The sequence below is a fragment of the Macaca mulatta genome, chromosome X (genome assembly GCF_049350105.2).
Source record: "Macaca mulatta isolate MMU2019108-1 chromosome X, T2T-MMU8v2.0, whole genome shotgun sequence".
Classification (NCBI taxonomy): Eukaryota; Metazoa; Chordata; class Mammalia; order Primates; family Cercopithecidae; genus Macaca; species Macaca mulatta.
In genome coordinates, this window is record NC_133426.1 from 21,194,866 (window position 1) to 21,217,601 (window position 22,736).

At 35.1% G+C, this 22,736-nt stretch overlaps 1 protein-coding gene across 8 annotated transcripts in view; it reads left to right on the plus strand.

Moving 5' to 3' along the window:
- Positions 1–22,736, plus strand: part of CNKSR2 (connector enhancer of kinase suppressor of Ras 2) — a 284,738-nt gene that overhangs the window by 84,288 nt on the left and 177,714 nt on the right. For all 8 annotated transcript variants that reach the window (XM_001086538.5, XM_002806163.4, XM_028842224.2 and 5 more), the window contains exon 5: positions 19,221–19,262. In XM_001086538.5, coding sequence (XP_001086538.1) covers positions 19,221–19,262 — 42 coding nt within the window. The remainder of the gene's footprint in view (positions 1–19,220; positions 19,263–22,736) is intronic.

A 22,736-nucleotide genomic window follows, 5' to 3' on the forward strand; every position in this document is an offset into this window, starting at 1 on the left:
AATAAACAATTAGCCTTTCTTTTGCCTATACCCTCACGTCTCTATATGCTAAAAAATTATTTTACGCACTCATTCAATTATTGGAGCATTAGTTTTTCATTGTGAAGTGCAAGACTAGAGTAGTTGGAGCTAACTTTAGATGACCATGTGTGAGAGAACTGGAATAGAATTTTGTAGAGGTATATTATGCAAGATGTGGAAGAATTGGCCATGTTCACTGACAGAAGAACAAAGTAGTTCTCAGCCATTTTATGAGCATGATTATTTTGTTTTATTTTATTTTATTTTACAGACCCCTTGTGTTAAAAAAATGTAAGGCTTTTGAACTACATTTCTGTAATAATAATAATTTCCCTAATTTTTAATTAATGATGTGTAACCACTAGTCAACAAGAGACAACCAATGTTACCAAAGTCAGTTTGTGCAATACATGGTTTCTGTTGCCCTTTTTGAATTACCCATAGTAGTTCTCAGGCCACACTCCTCCAGAGCAATTTCTATATACTGTCCTGGAAAATGTGAGTAATAATATCTTCCTCTTTTATTTTATAATTTGGAAAAAAATTAAATGACAGAAAGAAATGGAGAATAATGTAACAAGTACACATGGACCAACACTTCAAATTGATAAATATTAAGATTTGGTCATATTTGCATCAGAACTTTTTTATAAAGTTGTTTGTATTTCTGCTCAGGCCCCTTCCTCAGAGGCATGCTTGAGCATTGGCATGTATCCTTTTAGTTGATATTTATATACTTTGCTATACATATATGCAGAAACAATATATTTTACTTCTCAATTTTAGTCAACAATGAAACATCATGAAGTTTAAACAGAAGGATGTGGGATTATGATAGGATAATTAAAGTGGTTCAGAAGTTTGATATAGTAGTCATATCAGACCCTGCTTGAAACTCCTTGATGGCTTGCTTATTAGCCTCAGGATAAAACTCATGTTCTTTAACTGACTTTCAAGGCAACACATTATTAGATTTCCAAAGTTTTCCCTCTTCCATTCATCTCTCAATGTTTCTTTTTCATATCTCAAGCCCTTGTTGCTCTGTATGCCTCAGCCATAGTGCCTTTTAAGTTTTTAAAATTTTCAGTCTCTAAAGCTGTATTAGTCCGTTCTTGCATAGCTTTAAAGAGCTACCTGACACTGGGTAATTTATAAAGAAAAGAGGTTTAATTGACTCAAAGTTCTACAGGCTGTATAGGAAGCATGGCTGGGAGGCCTCAGGAAACTTACAATCATGGCAGAAAGTGAAAGGGAAGCAGGCACATCTTACATTTCCAGAGAAGGACAAAGACAGAGCAAGGGGAGGTACTACATACATTTCAATAACCAGATCTCATGAGAACTCACTCACTATCACAAGAACAGCAAGGGGGAAATCCACCTCCATGATTTAATCACATTCCACCACGCGCCTCCTCCAACATTGGGGATCACAATTTGACATGAGATTTGGGTGGTGACACAAGTCCAAACCATATCCAAAGCCTTTCTATATATTTATTTTGCCCAATAGAATTCTTTCAACTTCAGTTCCTCTCATCCTTCCAACCTCAATTTACACATCACTTCCTCGGGAAGTTACCTCTGATCCTTCCAAAATATGACAGCAGAGCCTAATTAAGACATTTTAGAAGTCTCAAATACTAAAAGTCATATAAGATATATGACTGTTGCCCTACCACCGTATTATTCACAATAAACACAATATTAAGTGCAATTAAGTCTGAAATTTTGGTTTCCTAGTAGTGACTATTTTGATGATTTTATTCTTTGAGGTATTGAGTATCATGTTTATTTCACAAAATCGAGTTTCTTGTTTGCTTGGTGAGTAGTTTAGCACTGCACAGCAGTCTATTCTTAACCCATTATGGTGCTTATTAAATAATCTTATTATTTTTCTGCACATTTTACTAGACTGTAAACAATTTGATGGTAGGAATTATGTATTGTTCAACATCCTATCCCCAGAACAAGGACAATGCCTGGAACATGGATATTGATCAATAAATATTTGTTAAATGAAAAAATCAATGTTAACCTAGTTTCTTATGGTATAAAATTACTTATTCAAAAGCCTTGCCTTCTCTAAGTTTATACTTAGAGATGAGCAATTCCGACCCAAAAGGACATGAAGATCAAGTTGTTCCTGTGTGTTGCACTCACTGTATAACAGAGTGGATCTTCAGATGAGGGAAAACATGAATACAAACTATGTCTAAGGGTACATCTGTTTGTATAATATTTTACAATTCATGAAGTATTTTCAAATATACCATCTCATTTGGTCCTTATAATACACTTGGGAGGCAGATATTTTTGTCTAAGTTTCAGATATAAGGCAACAGGCTGGGACAGGTTAATGACCTGCAAAGTTATGTGGCAGTAAGGCAGGACTAGAACTCAAGTCCACATCTTTTGACTCTAAATAACCTCTCTATATGGAAACCTGTGGATCAATTTATCTGTGGCTGTAGAGCAATATAGTTCTTTCTGTCACTGAAAATTCCTAACCTGAATGCTTGTTCATGATGATCAAAGTAAAGCAATAGTGCAATTAGAATATATCTTCCAACTGACTGGTAAATCAATGGATTTTATATTTCCAAAGAAAAAAAGTAACCTTAGGGTTTTTCTCTCTTACATATCTTCTAGAACCTTTACAAACCTGAGAGTGTGTATATACTCATTCTTACTACTTTCTGACTTTTTGGCATCAATAATGTTCTAGGTTTTTATAGTGAGATAAAGGTGTTAAAGTATTGAATTTGAGTCTCAGAAAACATGAAAATCCGACTATTTTTAATTTATTAATGATTAAGCCAACAAAATTATATTAATGATTTTATGTGACATTTTTGCATAAAGCTTCTACAGAGTCTTCTTTCCACAGTTTCAGTATATAACCAGTAAGTCATTTTTATGTAAAGATGTTTGCTTTACCCAAGAGATTGTAAATGAAACTTTTGTACCCAAAGCCATTCTGTAATGAAGATTACCTTATGTAACAGATTGAATGAAAGCAAGTCAGAAATAAATCTTTGTAGAAAACCTTATTGGCAAAATTCTCCCTCATTCTTTTTTATTCCCCTTAAATCATATTGCCACCAGAGAGATTGATGTCAGTGGCATATTTGATTATAACACTCTGGCTTGTATCCCTTCAGGGGTACCCCTTAATGTACAAGATAAATTTTAAGCTCTTTCAAAATGGTCGAGTGCCAGCCTATTTCATCAGCCTTATTTCACTTCTTCTTGCTTTACAATTCATATTCTAGTAAGAACTATGTTTAGCTCCCTGCATACATCTGGTTCTCAGCCCTATGCCTTTTTAATCATGCTATTCCCCTTACCTTGACTATTCCTCAGCCTTTATCTGGATAACTCCTGTTTGTTCCTCCAGATTCTACTCATGCTTCTCTTTAAAATAAATGCCTTTCTCAGACTGCTTACCTAGGTGGTGGTCTTTGCTTCCTTAACACCCTCTACCCATGTCTCTCTTTAGAGCTACCAATTTATATTTTTCCAACTTTATTGAGGTATGATTGACACATTAAAATTGTACAGATTTAAGATATACAGCACGATGCTTTGATGTATGTACACATTGTGAAATAATTACCACAAACAAGCTGATTAACATATTCATCACCTCACATAGTTACCTGTATATGTGTGTGTGTCTGTGTGAGGTAAGAGCACTTGAAATGTACACTCTTAGCAAATGTCGAGTATGCAATACATTATTATTGACTACTGTCACCATACTGTACATTAGGTCTCCAGAACTATTCATCTTATAACTGAAAGTTTGTGCCCTTTGACCATTATCTCCTCCCACCCTGTCCGTTGTAACCACCATTCTACTCTCTGTTACTATGAGTTTGACTTCATTTTTTAGATTTCTTATATAAATGAGATCACGCAGTATTTGTCTTTCTGTGTCTGGCTTATTTCATTTAGTATGATGTCCTCTTGGTTCATCCATGTTGTTGTAAGTGGGAGAATATCCTTCTTTTTAAAGGATGATTAATATTCCATTGTGTGTGTGTGTGTGTGTGTGTGTATCACATTTTCTGTATCCATTCATCTTACGTAGTACACTTAGATTGTTTCTGTATCTTGGCTACTGTGAGTAATGCTGCAATTGGAAAGCAGATATCTTTTCAAGATAGTGATTTTATTTCCTTTGGATATATACTCAGAATGGGATTGCTAGATAATATAGTCATTCTATTTTTAACGTTTTTGAGAAACCTCCATACTATTTTCCATAGTGACTGTACCAATTTACATTTCCACCAACAGCAGACAAGAATTCTCTTCTCTACATTTTTTATGGGAACATTTTATTATTATTATTATTATTATACTTTAAGTTCTAGGGTACATGTGCACAACGTGCAGGTTTGTTACATATGTATACATGTGCCATGTTGATGTGCTACACCCATTAACTCGTCATTTACGTTAGGTATATCTCCTAATGCTATCCCTCCCCCTCCCTCCTCCCCACAATAGGCCCCGGTGTGTGATGTTCCCCTTCCTGTGTCCAAGTGATCTCATTGTTCAATTCCCACCTATGAGTGAGAACATGCAGTGTTTGATTTTCTGTTCTTGCGATAGTTTGCTGAGAATGATGGTTTCTCTACATTTTTGCCAGTACTTCTTATCTTTTGACATTTTGATGATAGCCATTCTAACAGGAGTGAGATGATATCTCATTGTGGTTTTGATTTGCATTTTTCTGATGATTAGCAATTTTGAACATTTTTTCATATACCTATTGGTCATTTGTATGTTGTCTTTCAGAAAACATCTAGTCAGGTCCTTTGCCCAGTTTTTAATCAGGTTATTTGTTTCTATTTTTGTTGTTGAGTTGTGTGGGTTCCTTACCTATTTTGGATACTAACCCCTTATTGGATATATGATTTGCAAATATTTTCTCCCATTCTGTAGGTTGCCTTTTCATTTTGTTGATTCTTTCTTTTGCTGTGCAGAAACTTTTTGGGTTGATGTAGTCCCACTTGTTTATTTTTGCTTTTGTTGCCTGTGACTACCAATTTATATTGTATTATATACACATTTATGTGATTTTTGTTTCCTGCTACCCTTTGAGCTCTTTGCATCTTCTTCCCTTGGGAATTTTATTTTGGTATTTTTCTATCCTTGTATCTTTTGGATGGTCTGTGCATATTTTTCTCTAGACCACTAAGTAAAATAACATATAACTTGGCATAATATATTGGTAAGAAGTCAATAATCAATAAATGCCATGCCAAGAATAGAACATTTCGCTACTCTTTTGTAGTTAGGCAAGATGCATTGATGTTTTTTGTTAAACATCATTGTATGATACATCATGATACTGATTAATGTATTATAGCGATTCAAGCATATAACGCATTTCAAAGGTAATGATAATCTGTAAATGTGCAGACGCAAGTATATCAGTGTATGTGGTAGGTGGAAAATTACTACAGTTGTGGGTGTGGAGACACTTCAAGTACAGAATTATGGAGTCAGAGCCTTGTTCACTTGGAAGGGAACTTAGGAGTCATCTTATTTCAGCTTTTGAAATTTGTGTGTGGATCATGATAACAGCTAACATTTACATGTTTTGTAATTTACAAAACATTTCCATATCACTTGATGTTCACAGGCAGTTCAACAGAGTTGTTATTGTTATGATGCTCATGGCAACTCTACAAAGAGAATTGGTTTTATTGTACTGTGCTGCTATTGTAGATTTCATAATAGACTGGAATCTGCTGTTTGCTGAAGGAATAATAAGGGACGCATCTTGTTAATACAGCTGAATCCCTTCATGTTTTCTTCCAGATGTGGCCTTTACTGTTATTTGTTTGGAATTTTTGTTAAATGGCTTCCTGTTTTGTAACCGTTGGGTGGACTGTAGTATATTTCTCTAGACCTGCACTACATCTAACACCACAGTAACCACTAGCTGCATTTGGATATTGAAATGTAAATTTAAATCAATTAAAATTAAGTAAATTCAGTTCCTCATTTGCGTGAGCCACATTTCAAGTGCTCAGTAGCCATGTATCAAATTGAACAGAATAGACAAAGAACATTTTTGTTATCTCAGAAAGGTTTATTGGACAGTGCTGTTCTAGACCATTGCTATATGTATGCATCTTGATGAAGTTGTCATCTGTCAGTACTTAAGTTGGGATGCTGTAAGGCAGAAATCTGTAAAAGTAATCAGACTGACTAAGTGGTAGATGGATGAGGATTGTTCTAGCTTGTTACTAAAAATGGAATAGTCCCTCTCCCCTGTGGAAAAGTTGTTAGAAACTTTTTTTAAATGTAAAAGACTATAAAATGACTTAAAACTGGTGAAAAACTGAAGTTTTGCTTTCTTTTTAACTTTTAAGCTCAGGGGTACAAGTTCAGGTTTGTCACATAGTGTATGTGTCATGGGGGTTTGTTGTACAGATTATTTCATCACCCAGATATTAAGCTTAGTACCCATTAGTTATTTTTTCTTCTCCTCTCCCTCTTCCCACCCTCCACCCTCCAATAGGCCCCAGTTTCTGTTGTTCCCCTCTATGTGTCCATGTGTTCTCATCATTTAGCTCCCACTTAAAGTAAAAACATGTGGTATTTGGTTTTCTGTTCCTGTGTTAGTTTTCTTTTAACAAAACAAAATTTGCTTTTGTTGTTCTCCAGCTCATTAATTGTGGCCAATACTATATCATAGTATATTTTTCCTCTGAGGAATAAGCAGCTCCTCTCAACATTTTCTACTCCTGACAATATTCTTCATCCTCATCCTTTTTTTTTTTTTTTTTGAGATGGAATTTTGCTCTTGTCCACCAGGCTGGAGTACAATGTCACGATCTCAGCTCACTGCAACGCCAGCCTCCTGGGTTCAAGCGATTCTCCTGCCTCAGCCTCCCAAGTAGCTGGGATTACAGGTGTGCACCACCACACCCAGCTAGTTTTTGTATTTTTAGTAGAGACGGGGTTTCACCATGTTGGCCAAGCTGGTCTTGAACTTCTGACCTCAAGTGATTCACCTGCCTTGGCCTCCCAGAGTGCTGGGATTACAGGCATGAGCCACCACGCCCGACTATCCTTAAGCTTCACCAGATTTGTACCTCCTTGCCCCTGACTGATAAATTTGCCACATTTATTATACTGTTTTAAGAAGATGGAAAGTATTAGATATATTCTTGATTCATTTGTTTTTGCCTTTGGTATCACACTTCAGTTAGCTATTCTCCTTTCTTCATATTTCTCATGTCAACTCCTCTAATGATACGCTCTGCTTGGTGTGTATATAATACTAGATCTTCCATCTCCTAATACAGTCTCCCAACAAAAATGACAAGAATCATGTTATATAGAGCATACTTATATATTCTTTGCATTTAAAGTCTTTACATCGGCTGAGTTATATAAATGTGCTTCTCTGGATTTTTGTAAATTAACCATATCATGATAAATGCTAAACTGCCTATCTTCTTTTTTTCATCACTTTGACCCTGCTTCTCAAAAAACTATGCTTATGGTTCCTTTCCTACCTTGAAACATTTCTTAGAAGAACAGTTTATATTAGTACTGTTACTTGTACATCTAAACTCCTCACATTGTCTTTTTCAACTACCCCATCTCCATTATTAAATTAAAACTGATTTTTAAAGCTTCTTGCTGTCATTTTTCTCAGACTCTTAAATTAGACACTGTTTTTCCCTTCTCCCTTTCCAAAACTCTTTTCTTATCTCTGTAATAATATCACTTTCTTCATTTAATCCTGGCCATGGGATTAATTCTTCCTCTGGCTCCTAAACAAGCATTGTCTGAGGTTTTATCCTCAGCTGTCTTCTCACCATACATACTCTCTTCTGGTGAAGTCATCATTGTTGTCTTCTTGTAGCTTTAACTATCCCTTCAATGTCAGTATCTCCAAGATCTGGCTCTATTTCCATTCTAATTCAGTTTTATCAAATGCTTGCTATACAATTGGATGTAACACATTCTGTTTCAGCCACTTCTAATTTTATGTGCACAAAATAAAATCGTTTTAATCTCCTCAATTTCCTTTCTCCATCTCTACTGTACCATTCATCCATCCATTTTCTTAGGCTTGAACACTTAGAGTAATGTTTAACTTTCCCTTCTCCATTATTTCTTGTTTATTAATTTGCATATTTGAATTTTTTGTGGATACATAGTAAGCATATATATTATGGAATACATGAGATGTTTTGATGCAGGCATACAATGCATTCATAATCACATCATGGAAAATGAGGTATGCATCCCCTCAAGAATTTGTCTTTCATGTTACAATTCAATTATATGTTTTAAGTTATTTTTAAATGTACAATTAAATTATTATTGACTATAGTCACACCATTGTGCTATCAAATACTAGATCTTATAATTCTTTCTAACTGTATGTTTTTTGTACCCATTACACATCCCCCTTTCTCCTCCACCCCCCTACTGTATTTCCTAGCTTCTGGTAACCATCTTTCTACTCTCTTCTACTATCTTCATAAGTTCAATTATTTTGATTTTTAGATCCTACAAATGAGTGAGAACCTGCCATGTTTGTCTTTAGGTGCCTGGCCTGTTTCACTTAACATAATGATCTCCAGATCCATCGATGCTGTTGCAAATGACTGAATCTCATTTTTAATGGCTGAATAGTACTCCATTGTACTACATTTTCTTTATCCATTCATCTGTTGATAGACACAGGTTGCTTCAAAATCTTGGCCGTCATGAACAGAGCTGCAAAAAGCATGAGAGTGCAGATATCTTTTTAATATCCTGATTTCCTTTTCTTGGGGTATATACCCAGAAGTTGGATTGCTGGATTATGTGGCAGCTGTATTTTTAGTTTTTTAAGGAACCTCCAAACTGTACTCCATCATGATTGTATTAATGTACCTTCCCACCAACAGTGTATGAGGTTCCCTTTTCTCCACATCCTCACCAGCATTTGTTATTGCCTTTTGGATATAAGCCATTTTATCTGGGGTAAGATGCTATGTCATTTTAGTTTCGCTTTACAATTTTTTGATGATCAATGATGTTGAATACTTTTCATATGCCTGATGGCCATTTGTATGTCTTCTTTTGAAAACTGTCTATTCAAATCTTTTGCCCATATTTTAAGCAGATTATTAGATTTTTTTCTATAGCATTGTTTGAGCTCCTTACATATTCTGGTTATCAATTGCTTGTCAGATGGGTAGTTTGCAAATATTTTCTCCCATGTTGTGGCTTGTTTCTTCACTTTGTTAATTGTTTCCTTTGCTGTGCAGAAGCTTTTTAACTTGATGTGATCCCATTTGTCCATTTTTGCTTTGGTTGCATGTGATTTTGGGGTAATACTCAAGAAATCTTTCCAAAGACCAATGTCATAGAGAGCTTCCGCAATGTTTTCTGGCAGTAGTTTCATAGGTTGAGGTCTCAGATTTAAATCTTTAATCCATTTTTATTTGAATTTTGTATATGACAGAAGATACAGGTCTAGTTTCATTCTTATGCCCATGGATATTCAGTTTTCCCAGCACCATACTTTCCACAGTGTATGTCCTTGGCACCTTTGTTGAAAATGTGTTCACTGTAGGTGTGTGGATTTGTTTCTGGGTTGTATACTCTGTTTTACTGGACTCTGTGTCTGTTTTTATGCCAGTACCATGCTGTTTTAGATACTCTATCTCAGTAGTATAATTTGAAGTCAGGTGTTGTGATTCCTTTAGTTGTGTTCTTTTTGCTTAGGATAACTTTGGCTATTCTTTTGTGGTTCCATATAAATTTTAGGATTTTTTTTCTATTTTTTCTATTTCTGTGCAGAATGTCATTGGTATTTTGATAGCGATTGCATTGAATCTGTAGATTGCTTAGGTAGTGTGGACATTTTAACAATATTGATTAATCTAAGAACATGCAATATCTTTTCATTTTTTGGGTGGTTTCTTCCATTTCTTTATCAGTGTTTTATAGTTTCCATTACAGAGATCTTTCACTTCTTTATGTTAATTTCTAGATATTTAATTTTATTTGTAGCTATTGAAAATAGGATTATTTTTGTTTTCTTTTTCAAATTGTTCACTGTTGGCATGTAGAAATGCTACTGATTTTTGTATGTTGATTTTATATCCTGCAACTTTACTAAACTTCATCATCAACTCTAATAGTTTTTTCTTGGAGTCTTTAGATTTTCCCTAATTTAAGATCATTATCATCTGCAAGGAATGGTAATTTGACTTCTTCCTTTCTAATTTGGATACACTTTATTTATTTCTGTTGCCTAATTGCTCTGACTAGGACTTCCAGTACTATGTTGAATAGTAGTGGTGAAAGTGGGCATCCTTGTGTTCCAGATCATAGAAGAAAGGCTTTCAGTTTTTCCTAATTTAGTATGATACTAGCTGTGAGTCTATCATACATGGCTTTTATTATGTTGAGGTATGTTCCTTCTATACTCAGTTTTTTTTGTTTTTGTTTTTGTTTTTGTTTTTGGAGACAGAGTCTCACTCTGTCACCCAGGTTGGAGTACGATGATGCAATCTCAGCTCACTGCAACCTCTGCCTCCTGGGCTCAGGCGATTCTCCTGTCTCAGCCTCCCGAGTAGCTGGGACTACAGGCGTGTGCCGCCATGCCTGGCTAATTTTTTAGTAAAGATGGGGTTTCACCAGTGTTAGCCAGGATGGTCTCGATCTCCTGACCTTGTGATCCACCCACCTTGGCCTCCCAAAGTGCTTAGATTACAGGCGTGAGCCACCGCGCCTGGCTCTATATCCAGTCTTTTGAGGGTTTTTATTATGAAGGGATGTTGAATTGTATCAAATTCTTTTTCAGCATCAATTGAAATGATCCTGTGGTTTTGTCCATCCTTCTTTAGGTATGATGTATCACACTGTTTGATTTTTGTATGTTGAACCATCCTTGCAACCCAGGAATAAATGATGCTTGGTCATTTGAATGATGATTAATAAGGTCATCATGAATGACCTTATTAATATATTGTGGAATTTGGTTTGCTCATATTTTGTTGAGGATTTTTGCATAAATATTCATCAGATATTGGCCTGTAGTTTTCTTTCTTTGGTATGTCTTTGTCTGGCTTTGGTACCAGGGTAATACTGGCCTTGTAGAATGAGTTTGAATGTTCCCTCCTCCCCCTCTGTTTTTTGGCGTAGATTGAGTAGGATTGGTATTAGTTCTTCTTTAATGTTTGGTAGAATTCAGCAATGAAGCCATTATGTCCCCAGCTTTCCTTTTTGGGAGACTTTTTATTTTTTTATTTTTATTTTTTATCTTATGTTTTTTGAGATGGAGTCTCACTCTGTCGCCCAGGCTAGAGTGCAGTGGTACGATCTTGGCTCACTGCAAGCTCCACCTCCAGGGTTCACACCGTTCTCCTGCCTCAGCCTCCCTAGTAGCTGGGACTACAGGCGCCTGCCACCACGCCCAGCTAATTTTTTGTATTTTTAGTAGAGATGGGGTTTCACCATGTTAGCCAGGATGGTCTCGAGCTCCTGACCTCATGATCCGCCCATCTCTGCCTCCCAAAGTGCTGGGATTACAGGCGTGAGCCATCGCACCTGGCCTGGGATATTTTTTATTATGGCTTCGATCTCATTGCTTGTTATTGGCCTCCTCAGGTTTTAGATTTCTTCATGGTTAAATTTTGGCAGGTTGTATGTGTCTAGGAATTTGTCTATGATTTTCCAATTTATCGTCATGGATGGATATCACTGCTGCTAGTTATTCAGGGCTCAAGGGCATTTCAGTTAGCAGGTGATGCATGCTGCCTGGACTGGGTCCTTCCCCTTAAGGCAACAGGTTCCCTTTTGACCCAGAGTGTTTCTAGAAATGTCTGTCAGGAGCTAGGGCCTGGAAAGGGGGCCTCAGGACTCTGACTGGTACCCTATCCTGCTGTGGCTGAGCTGGTATCCCAAGATGCAAACAAAGTCTTCCCCACTCTTCCGTCTCCTCTCCTCAAGTGAAAGGAAGGGGCCTTCTTTGGAGCCACAAGCTATGCAACCTGGGGTTAGGGGAGGGTTAATGCCAGTGCTCCTTTAGCCATCCCAGCTGGTATGTCAGTAAGTTGTGTGCCGCCCCCTCAGTCCACTGTCTTTGGGCCCAGCTCAGCACTAGGACTTGCCTAAGAGTTGCTCTCCTTGTGGCCTAGACTGCTTTTGCAGTTTATTTGGGGCCCCACATCACTATAGCACATGGTGGCAAAGCTTGTGGAAACTCAAGTTCAGATCGCTGGGATTGGTGATTGATTCCCCTCTGGTTAGGACTTGTTTAAATGCTCCCTCCATGGGTGAACATCAGCTGAATTTGGTTCAGTTTTGTTTTCTACTATAACAAGGTGAGCGCTGAGTTTAATGCCTCAGAATTACTGGCTTTCTTTCTCCCCTGTGCATAGAAACTCTCATCACCAGGCAGCTGTTGCCCGGGTTCAGGGGAAAGGGGGCATTGGCAATTGAAGACTGTTTTTCCTACCTCTTCAGTGCCTCTTTCAATGATACAAAGTTAAAACTAGGTATTGTGAGTACTCACCTGATTTTTGGTTCTTATGGAAAAGGTTTTTTTTCTATGGGGATAATTGTTAAATCGGTGTCCTTGTTGGGGGCTGGAGGGACAATCTGTAGAGGCTTCTATTCTGCCATCTTGCTCTGTCCCTCTCCCCCACCCATTATTCTTTGTATCTGATCAATCAGTTACCTAATTTTTTCAAATCTTATCTTCATGGCATCCACTTATTTTCATCTCCCTTCCACTATCATAACCTCAGTTCAAGCCCTGATTACATATCACATTTCCTAATGAAAGAATATTCCAACTGATCTTCCTGCCTCCAGTTTATCTCCCTTCCAAATTCCTAGCTTCTTCTAATCATTTTCATGAAACATAAATTTAATCACATACTTCTCATATTCAATTATCTGTGAACACCCCCTTGTATCAGAACAAAGTTCACACTCCTCCACCCTTTCTACAGATAAAACATCCACTTTAGTATGTCTAGGAAGATACACAGCTTTGCAGAGATTCCCATAACTGAGATATGGCACAAAAATTACTCCTAAGGGACTATGAAGAACGGAACAAGAGATGGCTGTGGGAGTTGTTAGCTGGACAAGAACATTTCATCTCCACAGACCTCTCAACCCTCACTCACAACTCATATTGCTGTGTATAATCAACTATTATATTAGGTAGACTGCCTTGACTTCAACTCTTCCCAAAGGAAAGTCAAGAGAAATTATAAACTGACTGAGTTAAGTTTTTGAAGGAGATTCAAAATGGAAATTAAATTGTTATAGAAAAATTGAAATTGCTTTTCTTTTAAAACAAAAACAAAAATTTTCTTCAACCTAGCTTTGGTAGTTCTCCATAATATGCCCCGTATTATTTTCTCTGCTTTCTTTCCCACTGCATTTTCACCACGTAGCTTAAATTTTAACCAAATCAGTCTGCTTACTTCTTATTGACTATGCATTTGTTCAGTGTGTTCACACAGTTTGAAATGTTCTTTCTCCCTAAACCTTCAAATTCCAGATTTGAAAGCCATTTAGGGCCAGGTAAAATATCATTTCCCCCACATAGTTAATCCAGGATTATCAGAATTTATCTCCTTTTTAATGGGATCTTTTGTTAGAATTTATCTTGTCTACCTTTTATTTGTATTTGAATGTTTTCTCCCCTCCTAATTAATGAAATCACGATGGCCAAATACCAAGGGTAATTTATCCGTCATCACATAATAGTATCTGGAACTGAATTGCATTTAGGAGATGACAAAAAACATGTTGGTGAACTGAATTGTGATTTCAATAAATAAATGAATGCAAGGAAGGGAGGAAGGAAGAGAGGAAGTCTGGGAGGGAGGAGAAAATAAAAGAAAGGAAAAGTATAATACTCATTGCTTAAATTAGCCCCTTAGGCATGTAAAGGCATTTTGATAATAATAGAATATGTTGAAGTGTTGAGTATGAAAGTACCATTATCAAAGGTTTACATAGATGGATTATTTATATATTACTTCTAAGTAAAACAATATTTTATATTATTTGTAAAAGAATACAATATATACACAAAAATAAGACATGGAAATTTATGGCATTTATAAAATTTCATGAAATATAATGGTATTATTAGAGATATACACTATTTCCCTTCACTATCTCTCTTCATATATTTACTATTAATAACATATGCACTGTTCTTATTATACAGTTGATGAGAAATATTACTTGTTCTGAGTATTGTGACCCACCAGGTGCTTAAAACTTGTTGACAAAGTATGGAACATCAGTGGCAATATGTAGGAGTAAAAATTGTTCTGTTATTCTGCTCACTATAGCAATTGCATCATTGTTTCACAGAAAGGATAACATTATGATCCTGTGTGGGTGTATAGCTCATCTGTGGGAGGATGTTTCTGTGCATACTTAGTGATCAAAATTCAAGAAACACGCCTCATTTTTATGAATATTTTCTCATTAGGAATTTGGCTCATGTAAATGCATCACATAGTTTGTAGAAGCATTATATGGAAAAGGATAAAGAAGAAATGAAAATTTTTTTTTGCATGTACAATAAAAGCTTGAGCTGCTGGAGAGAATTCCTGGGAGTATATAGTATCGTGGCTGTAAACCCAGTCTTTAAAATCTAAATTTAATTCTAACCTAAAAATAACTAGAATGTCAGAGGTGTACCTTTCCACAGCATGAATAGGTTTGTAAAGTATAGATTTATCCATATGCAATGCTATTTTCTCTTTAAAACTTGAGATATCTTTTGGGAAAGGATTTGGCCCCAAGTATTAATAAAACCCATACTTTAGAAGCAAGTATTTTAAAATCACCTGTTGATGGAGGTAAAATAACTTACTAATAAATAAACCTCCCAAAGTACCTAGAGCTGTTTAAATATTTAGCATGATAAAATGAATGCCATAAAATTACAGCTTAACAAAATATAACATAGTCATTTAGTTTCTATTCTTCTCCCTAATATAAAGTAGCAGGTTAATATGCACTCTCTCTGGTTTTGTTGTTCTTTTTTTTGTTTTGAGGCAGAGTCTCGCTCTGTCACCCAGGCTGGAGTGCAGTGGTGCGATCTTGGCTCACTGCAACCTCTACCTCTCAGGTTCAAGCGATTCTCCTACCTCAGCCTTCCGAGTAGCTGGGATTACAGGCATGTGCCACCACACCCAGCTAATTTTTGTATTTTTAGTAGAGGTGGGATTTCACCATGTTGGCCAAGCTAGTCTTGAACTCCTAGCCTTAAGCGATCCGCCCACCTAGGCCTCCCAAAGTGCTGGGATTACAGGCATGAGCCACTGTGCCTGGCTTCTATTTTTAATATGCTGCATCCTCACCCTTTGTGGAAAGCCTCTGGGTTTCAATAACTGACAAGCCGACCTTGCTGAAAGAAGATAGAGATACAGACAAGTAGAAGCAACTGTTCAACATAGTAAGCTATTGAAGAAAGAAATAAGTTTAATAGGAAAAAATAATCAATGAATTGGGGGAAAGTGTAATCAAACATACAATTCTGTGGATCTGAGAACTATTTGGAGTGAGCTGGCAGATAATGTTATAAAAAGGTTACCAGTTTATGAATTCTATATATTTGATAATTTTGGGATAACTTTGGTGTTCCTGTATCACATGGTAATCCTATAAAATAGATCAAGTGTTTCTTAAAATACCATCTTCATAAATATCATCTTGGAGGCCTCACTCTGAATCAACTAGATCTGTACTTCTGGGAATCTGCATTTTAACCCACCCCTCAAATGATTCTTAATGCAGAAGTAAAATCTGAAAATTACTTAACTGAGTGTAGATTACATTGATTGCTTTTGCAATGATGCCATTATTTTCTCTTTCTGAAGACCCACTGTTTCCAAGACCCAGTTAAAAGCCACCTTTCTTGATTTGTTTTCACACAGAGTTTAGTTTCTTCCTCCTCTGCTCCTCTAGCTCCCATAATTGTGCCTTTGTTACACTAATCAAGAGTATCCCAAATCTCTTAATGCAGATTTAAACTTAACTTTACATACATAAGTGCTGCAAACTTATCAAAAACATTATTTAAAATGTATTTAAATTCATTTTACAAACATTTAGTTTTGTTTATTTTAAATAACAAGTTCTTAATTTTAATATTTATATGTGGCGTTTTTTTGGACTGGTAGAAAAACTTGACCACCTCAATCACCTCATATATCTCCCTTAAACTTTGTCTTTCAGGGTCATGTCAAAATAGTTGAGTGTGCACCAATATTTTGTTCTTCAAATAATCTTAAATCTAGGATCACAGATGTCATCCTTTCTGTCACTAACCCGCAGCTAGTAGAACTTTTTAAAAAGTTTGAAATTTGACTAGAGCAATGTATAGTACAATCCAGTATACTATACATTGAATTTGATTTCCTGTTGAATTTTAATAAAAATATATTAATATCTTGAAATTTTAAATAATTTGCCTTTTATCTATTGATTTGTGTAATTGTGTATCATTTATACTTCTGAAGTTAAAAACACTTAAAACAGCATGAGTACTTTTAAATTCTGTGTTTTAACTTATTTGTGTGAATTCCTATCTCCCTGAACAGCCCTTCTCTTAAAGTCAGGGGCCATGTTTTATTCATCCTTTTATCCCTAGTACGGTTGATTAATATTTGCTGAATCAAGGCGAAAAATATGTCTATTTTATATTGTCTAATTAATATATTCAACATTATTTAAATATTACTAACTATATTTAGATATAGGTAGCATATTTAAAATGTAATATTAATATAGCATCAAACATATATTTAATACTATTTATTGTGTTTCCATACATTGCAGTTATTATCCTTTTAGATGCTCAGATTGTTTCATGTTTGGCCAGGGGGAATCTCTTCCTGTTGAGTCCTGAGTCCTACTAACACAAGAGTCAACTTCTGTGTAGTAATAGTCTTGATATGCTACTCCTAGTAGTCTTTGATAACTTCCTTCTGTCTTGTATCACAGTATAATCCAAGCTCATCTTGTACATTTCCTATTCCAGATCTCAAATCAGCCATTTTCCAAGAAAGCCTGGGAAATGTGGTTTTCAGACCATAAACTCTGGGAAGTGTATCATTACTAGCTAGGTCATTGTTCTTATGCCTTTTCAAGTTGCAGAGCTAAGAAATACATTGCATACATATATATATGTATGTACATAGATAATACTTCAAGAGGCGCCAGCATGTTATTTAACTTCTTCAATCTTATATATGTGTCAGCTTTATCCCATGCTAAAAATACTTAACAATGACACTGGAGTGATAGAATGGCAGTCATATAATTGTTCAGTTATTCATCTTACAAAGCACACACAACAGATTCTGCATGACAATAATCACAACACTACCATCTAACATCATATGATTACTGAAAACAGTTTAAGATTATTTTAACAGTTCTTTTTGTTGGATCACACTAGGAATGGGCTAGTAAATTTTTATATTTTAAAGATACTTGAAATAGTTACTTTCTGTATGATTATTATCCACTGCTAGAGTATACATTCAGATCATATTTACTTTTTTCCTTGAAGAGAATCCCTTTGAATGTTTAGTCATACCCTCTGATTCTGGAAGGTAGACAAATAATGGAATTTGCATACATTGCAGCTGAAGCAAGCTATAGAAGCAGCATGCAGAAACTGGGCAACTTACCAACTTTTCCCAGATTATCTCTCCTTTGGCATATGAGTCCTTCAGAAAGACAAGACCCAAATCTTAAGTATTTCTTTGAATTTGTAAAATATACTTAAGTTTTATTTTTAAACCTTTGCCCCTGATCTGAGTATGTATTTCTTCTGACAAGGCATTGTGGTGAAGTTGCATTATCAAAAATTGTGTTGAACAACATTCCTTTTTGTTAAAATTAAATTTGGGAAAAAATGAACTGGAATATCATTTCTTAAAATATTCAGTACTGTGGAAATGGGTGGGTTTGCTTCTTCAAAATTAGCCAAATAATAATTTTATTTTTTGAAGTAAAGTTAGTTTTTTAAAGTTAAAATAGTGATGGCCAGGCGCGGTGGCTCACGCCTATAATCCCAGCACTTTGGGAGGCCGAGTTGGGCCGATCACCTAAGGTTGGGAGTTTGAGACCAGCCTGACCAACATGGAGAAACCCTGTCTCTACTAAAAATACACAAAATTAGCGGGGCATAGTGGCACGTGCCTGTAATCCCAGCTACTTGGGAGGCTGAGGCAGGAGAATCGCTTGAACCCAGGAGGCAGAGGTTGCTGTGAACCGAGATTGCGCCATTGCACTCCAGCCTGGGCAACAAGAGCAAAACTCTGTCTCCAAAAAAAAAAAAAAAACTAAAATAGTGACACTAATACATGGTTAAAATGTATTTATCACTTAATGTATGTCAGATTCTATTGATTTATCTCATTTTGTCACTTAATTCTTACAACAGTTTTACCAATATGCCCGTTTTATAAATTTCGTGAGGAAACTGTGCCATAGAAACATTGTCTCTAAGCAAAGATCAGTTTGTTGTATTGCTGCTTATTGTATATCCAGTAACTGCAGGTTAAAAAAAAAAGACCATGGTGGCTTTTGAAAGAATTTTTTGTAATTCCTGGGACTTAAATTTAGGTGAGAACTATGAACTGGGTAATTATTATTAGTAGATGTATTAATTTTAAATGTGTACTATAAAGTATATTTAATAGCTTGCAATAGTTAAAAATATAAAATTATTTGAGATTTTGATAGGACTATTGAAATAAATGTTAGTGTGTTTTTTAATGTTCTAATCGATAATAAATTAGTATTTGAAATGTTAGGGACATTTCAACAAAATACATTTATCACGTGTAAAAGCTTAGATGGAAAATGATTACAATATTTTTTCAATATTTGTTTTTAAAAGTCTACTTAATGTATATTGTCTTTTAGTATGCATTTAAAGGTAGTAAAATTAGAATATACAGTTAAGCAAAAATAAGGGTATCCTCTGTTAGTGACCATCAGAGCTAACCATTATTAATATTTTGGTATATAGCATCCCAGATTTTTCCTATTATTTTTGCTTGAATTGTTAAGACTTTTAAAATTATAGTGTAATTTCTAAAAAAATATTTTAAAAGAATGCTTGGTATTTTGAATCTAATGTGTATGGTTCTTTTTTTCAGGATTGTACTGTATATGAAACAGAGAATAAAATTCTTCACGTGGTGAGTACACTTGGATTTATTTTAATCTTTATTAGAGAATATTTCCTTGATCAACTAGAAGAAGTGAACCATAAGAAAAAAATCTACTGACCATATCAGTTAAGTGTAATTTTATAGGAAATCTACAAAAGAATCAAAGCATAACAAATTACGTTAGTTATAACCATTCTATTGTACCTAATAGGAAAAAAAGATACAATATTTTTAAATTGTAATATGTAGCAAGGTTGGAATGTAATAAAAAATTAATAATGTAGAGCAAGGAGAATTTGAAATGAGAATTTCTTTTACTGTTCATCTGTTACAAAAAAAAGATCAGAGAAAGGTATTCTGTTCTATAATGGGTAATTAATCTCTATCATCATTTGGATGAAATACTTTATTAAAAAAATCAAATTTCCTTTGCTCCAATTCTATACTTACCAGATAACCTTTCAAATGGTAATATGGCAATATTTTTGAATCAGTTAATGACTTTACATATATTTTATTACTAGAAATGGACTATGGATACATTTTACTTTGTTGAAAGGCCATCTCCTGTCTTCTTAATGAACAGTTGGCCGCTTTTATTTGTAAATGCATGTCTTGATCAATGCTGGTTTGTCCTAATAACTTCTTCACCTCCGGTGTGTGTGAAATCATGTCATTTCTGCATCTGCCAGGTACTAGGCGGTAAAGATTCATATGTCCGTAAAAGGACATTTGCCTCATTTATTCCTAATATCAGTTTATAAGTTTTATGTTTCTGAAATGTTTGAATATTTATAAAAGAATACTATTTTGTATTTAGAAAAGTAAATACTTTTAAAACGTCTGAATGTATGTATGGAGGGAAATCAGAATATCAGCAGTACAGCATCCCTATTCCTTTTTTGTTATCTACTATAGAAATGGTACTGAATAATCCTCTGCTAATCCTCTCCCCCTCATTGTGCAGTAGGGATGCCCTTTGTGGTTTATAAGAATAGTCTCAGGAGTAGATAATTAATGTATTTTTCTCCTTATTAGTCCAAGAGGGAAAATAATTACAACTCCCTCATGTCGATCTACCTGTAGGGCCTGGAGAATAGAAAGACACTAATATTTATTTAGGGCCTATATATTTCAAGTATTAGCTTAGTTTCTATAAGTGTATTCTCTCATTTAATCCTACTTTTGCAGATGGTGGAACTAAGGGTCACAAATATTAAGTTGTTCAACTATTCAGTTTGAACACAGAATCTCATACCAAAGCCCATGCCCTTTCCAGATCTGGCAGTTGCTACCAATTCTAATTCCCTGAGGCTTTACAAATTGTACTATCTTTTTTCCCATGAAACCCAGGGCTACTGTCTAGCTGTGCCTATTTTGTCAATAACTAAGGAGCATGCACAGAGCCTTTCCCACCTACATTTTATTTTCTCTGAGTGACTGTTTCTTTGGCGTTGAATTTTCTGTGACAATGACTGTTCTTTCTGAAGTATTGAATTTACTGAATTCGACTTTGGTACACTGCTGTGGGTTCTTCATTGTGTTTACTTCAAGGCTGTTATTGAGGTCAGTGTGTGTTAACATTTTTTTCTTTATCAGATTTCTCAGGAGTAATCTCTCCCTGATGTTAGTACCAAAAAGAGCTGTACTTTTCTTTATGCATTGGCTGCTACGAACTTAAGATTAAAATTTGTGGCTCATAATGGACAAGTGCATCTCATGGTATTTGTTTTGTATTTAGCTTCATTCTTGGCTCTAATTTATATACCTGATTTCTTTTTGCCTTGTTTTTCTCAATTAATTTATATATGGTATATATTTTTACATCTGTTGATGTAGCCTTTTCTGTGGAGGAATAGTTCCAGTTACAAATGCACATTTGTGATCAATATTCAGATATCAACAAAGGACATGTAAATAATTTATAGAAAAAGAATCTCTAGAGAACTGTAAAAAATATGAAATTTTATTTCTGAGGAAATTTCAGATTCCACCATATGACAGAATAACAGAAATAAATTTAAATGATGAAAGAAATACTGTGGGATTTCTCTTGTACTAAAGACCTTAAATATCATTTTAATTAATTAGACTAAGGAAAAATCTCTTTGGGGTTATAAAATGATGATTGAAATTTTATTAAATAAAAACCATAATAAGTAATAGCCAAATTTTAAAAGTTCTTAATCACTAACTATTTTTAATTTTAAATAATTTTAAAATAATAAGTAATTTTTAGTTTCTTAAATAAATTCCTAATAATTGACTCATATTGACTTATCTTTCTTAAAAGTCAGATTCTGGGCTACTTGCTATTAGAAATAAGTAACAGCGTAAATAGTACTGAAGGAGTTTAGAAATGAATGCCATATGTTTACCTTGGCAATTTTGCATTCCAGCTAGTGAGAATTTAAAAATCCTGTCTGATGATGATGGCAACAGTGAATGGCATTAACCAAATCAGTTCGTCTCAGAAAGCACTTGTCTTTTCATGTTATTCTTCTACTTCCCATCCTGACCGTTTTATACAAAGATTACCCAGCCTTTACTAAAAGGTTGTATGTATACTTGTATATTACTTTTCTCACAAGAATAGTTAATTTTTTGGAATAATAAAATAGTATACAGTACCACTTAGTATATGATGCTAAAGAAAATTTCTAGAACAAGTATCTTTCCAGATCTCTATAGTGTAGAAGAAATAACTTTGAGTCTAAAAACCCGTGTCTGAATCCTAATTCTACCGTTTTCTATCTCGGTGAGCTGAATCAAGTGATGTTCTTGAGAGTTTGTTCTAATTATGTAAAATGGGGATATTAATATCTTTCATGAATGATTGTTGCTAGGAGAAAAAAGTAAATTTTCTAGACAGAGCTTTATAATCTGGTAGTCCTCTTTCTAGTATTTATTTATTTATTTAGGTTATATCTCATTATTTAGGTTTTTTGTTGTTGTTGGTTGGGTTTCTTTTTTTTGAGACAGTCTTGCTCAAGCTGGAGCTTATACACCCAGGCTGGAGTACAGTGGCATGATCTCGGCTCACTGTGAGTTCCATCTCCCAGGTTCACGCCATTCTCCTGCCTCAACCTCCCGAGTAGCTGTGACTACAGGTGCCCGCCACCACGCCCGGCTAATTTTTTTGTATTTTTTAGTAGAGACAGGGTTTCACCCTGTTAGCCAGTATGGTCTGGATCTCCTGACCTCGTGACCCACACACCTCGGCCTCCCAAAGTGCTGGGATTACAGGCATGAGCCACCGCACCCGGCCTATTTACGGTTTTTAATTTCCTCTTTCTCTCCTTTTTATATGCACCAGAAAATCAAAAGCCTGAGTTTTTATATAGCTTGTTTAGGATGAAATTGTGAGTTAGTTTTAATGTTTTCCTTGTTTCTATGATACTCAAATATTCTAAGTACAATATGATTTATAATGGCTCCTTTTCAAAGATGAATTATTATGTATTCTATATGAGCATCTTAGCCTGGGTTCTTTCTGGAAAA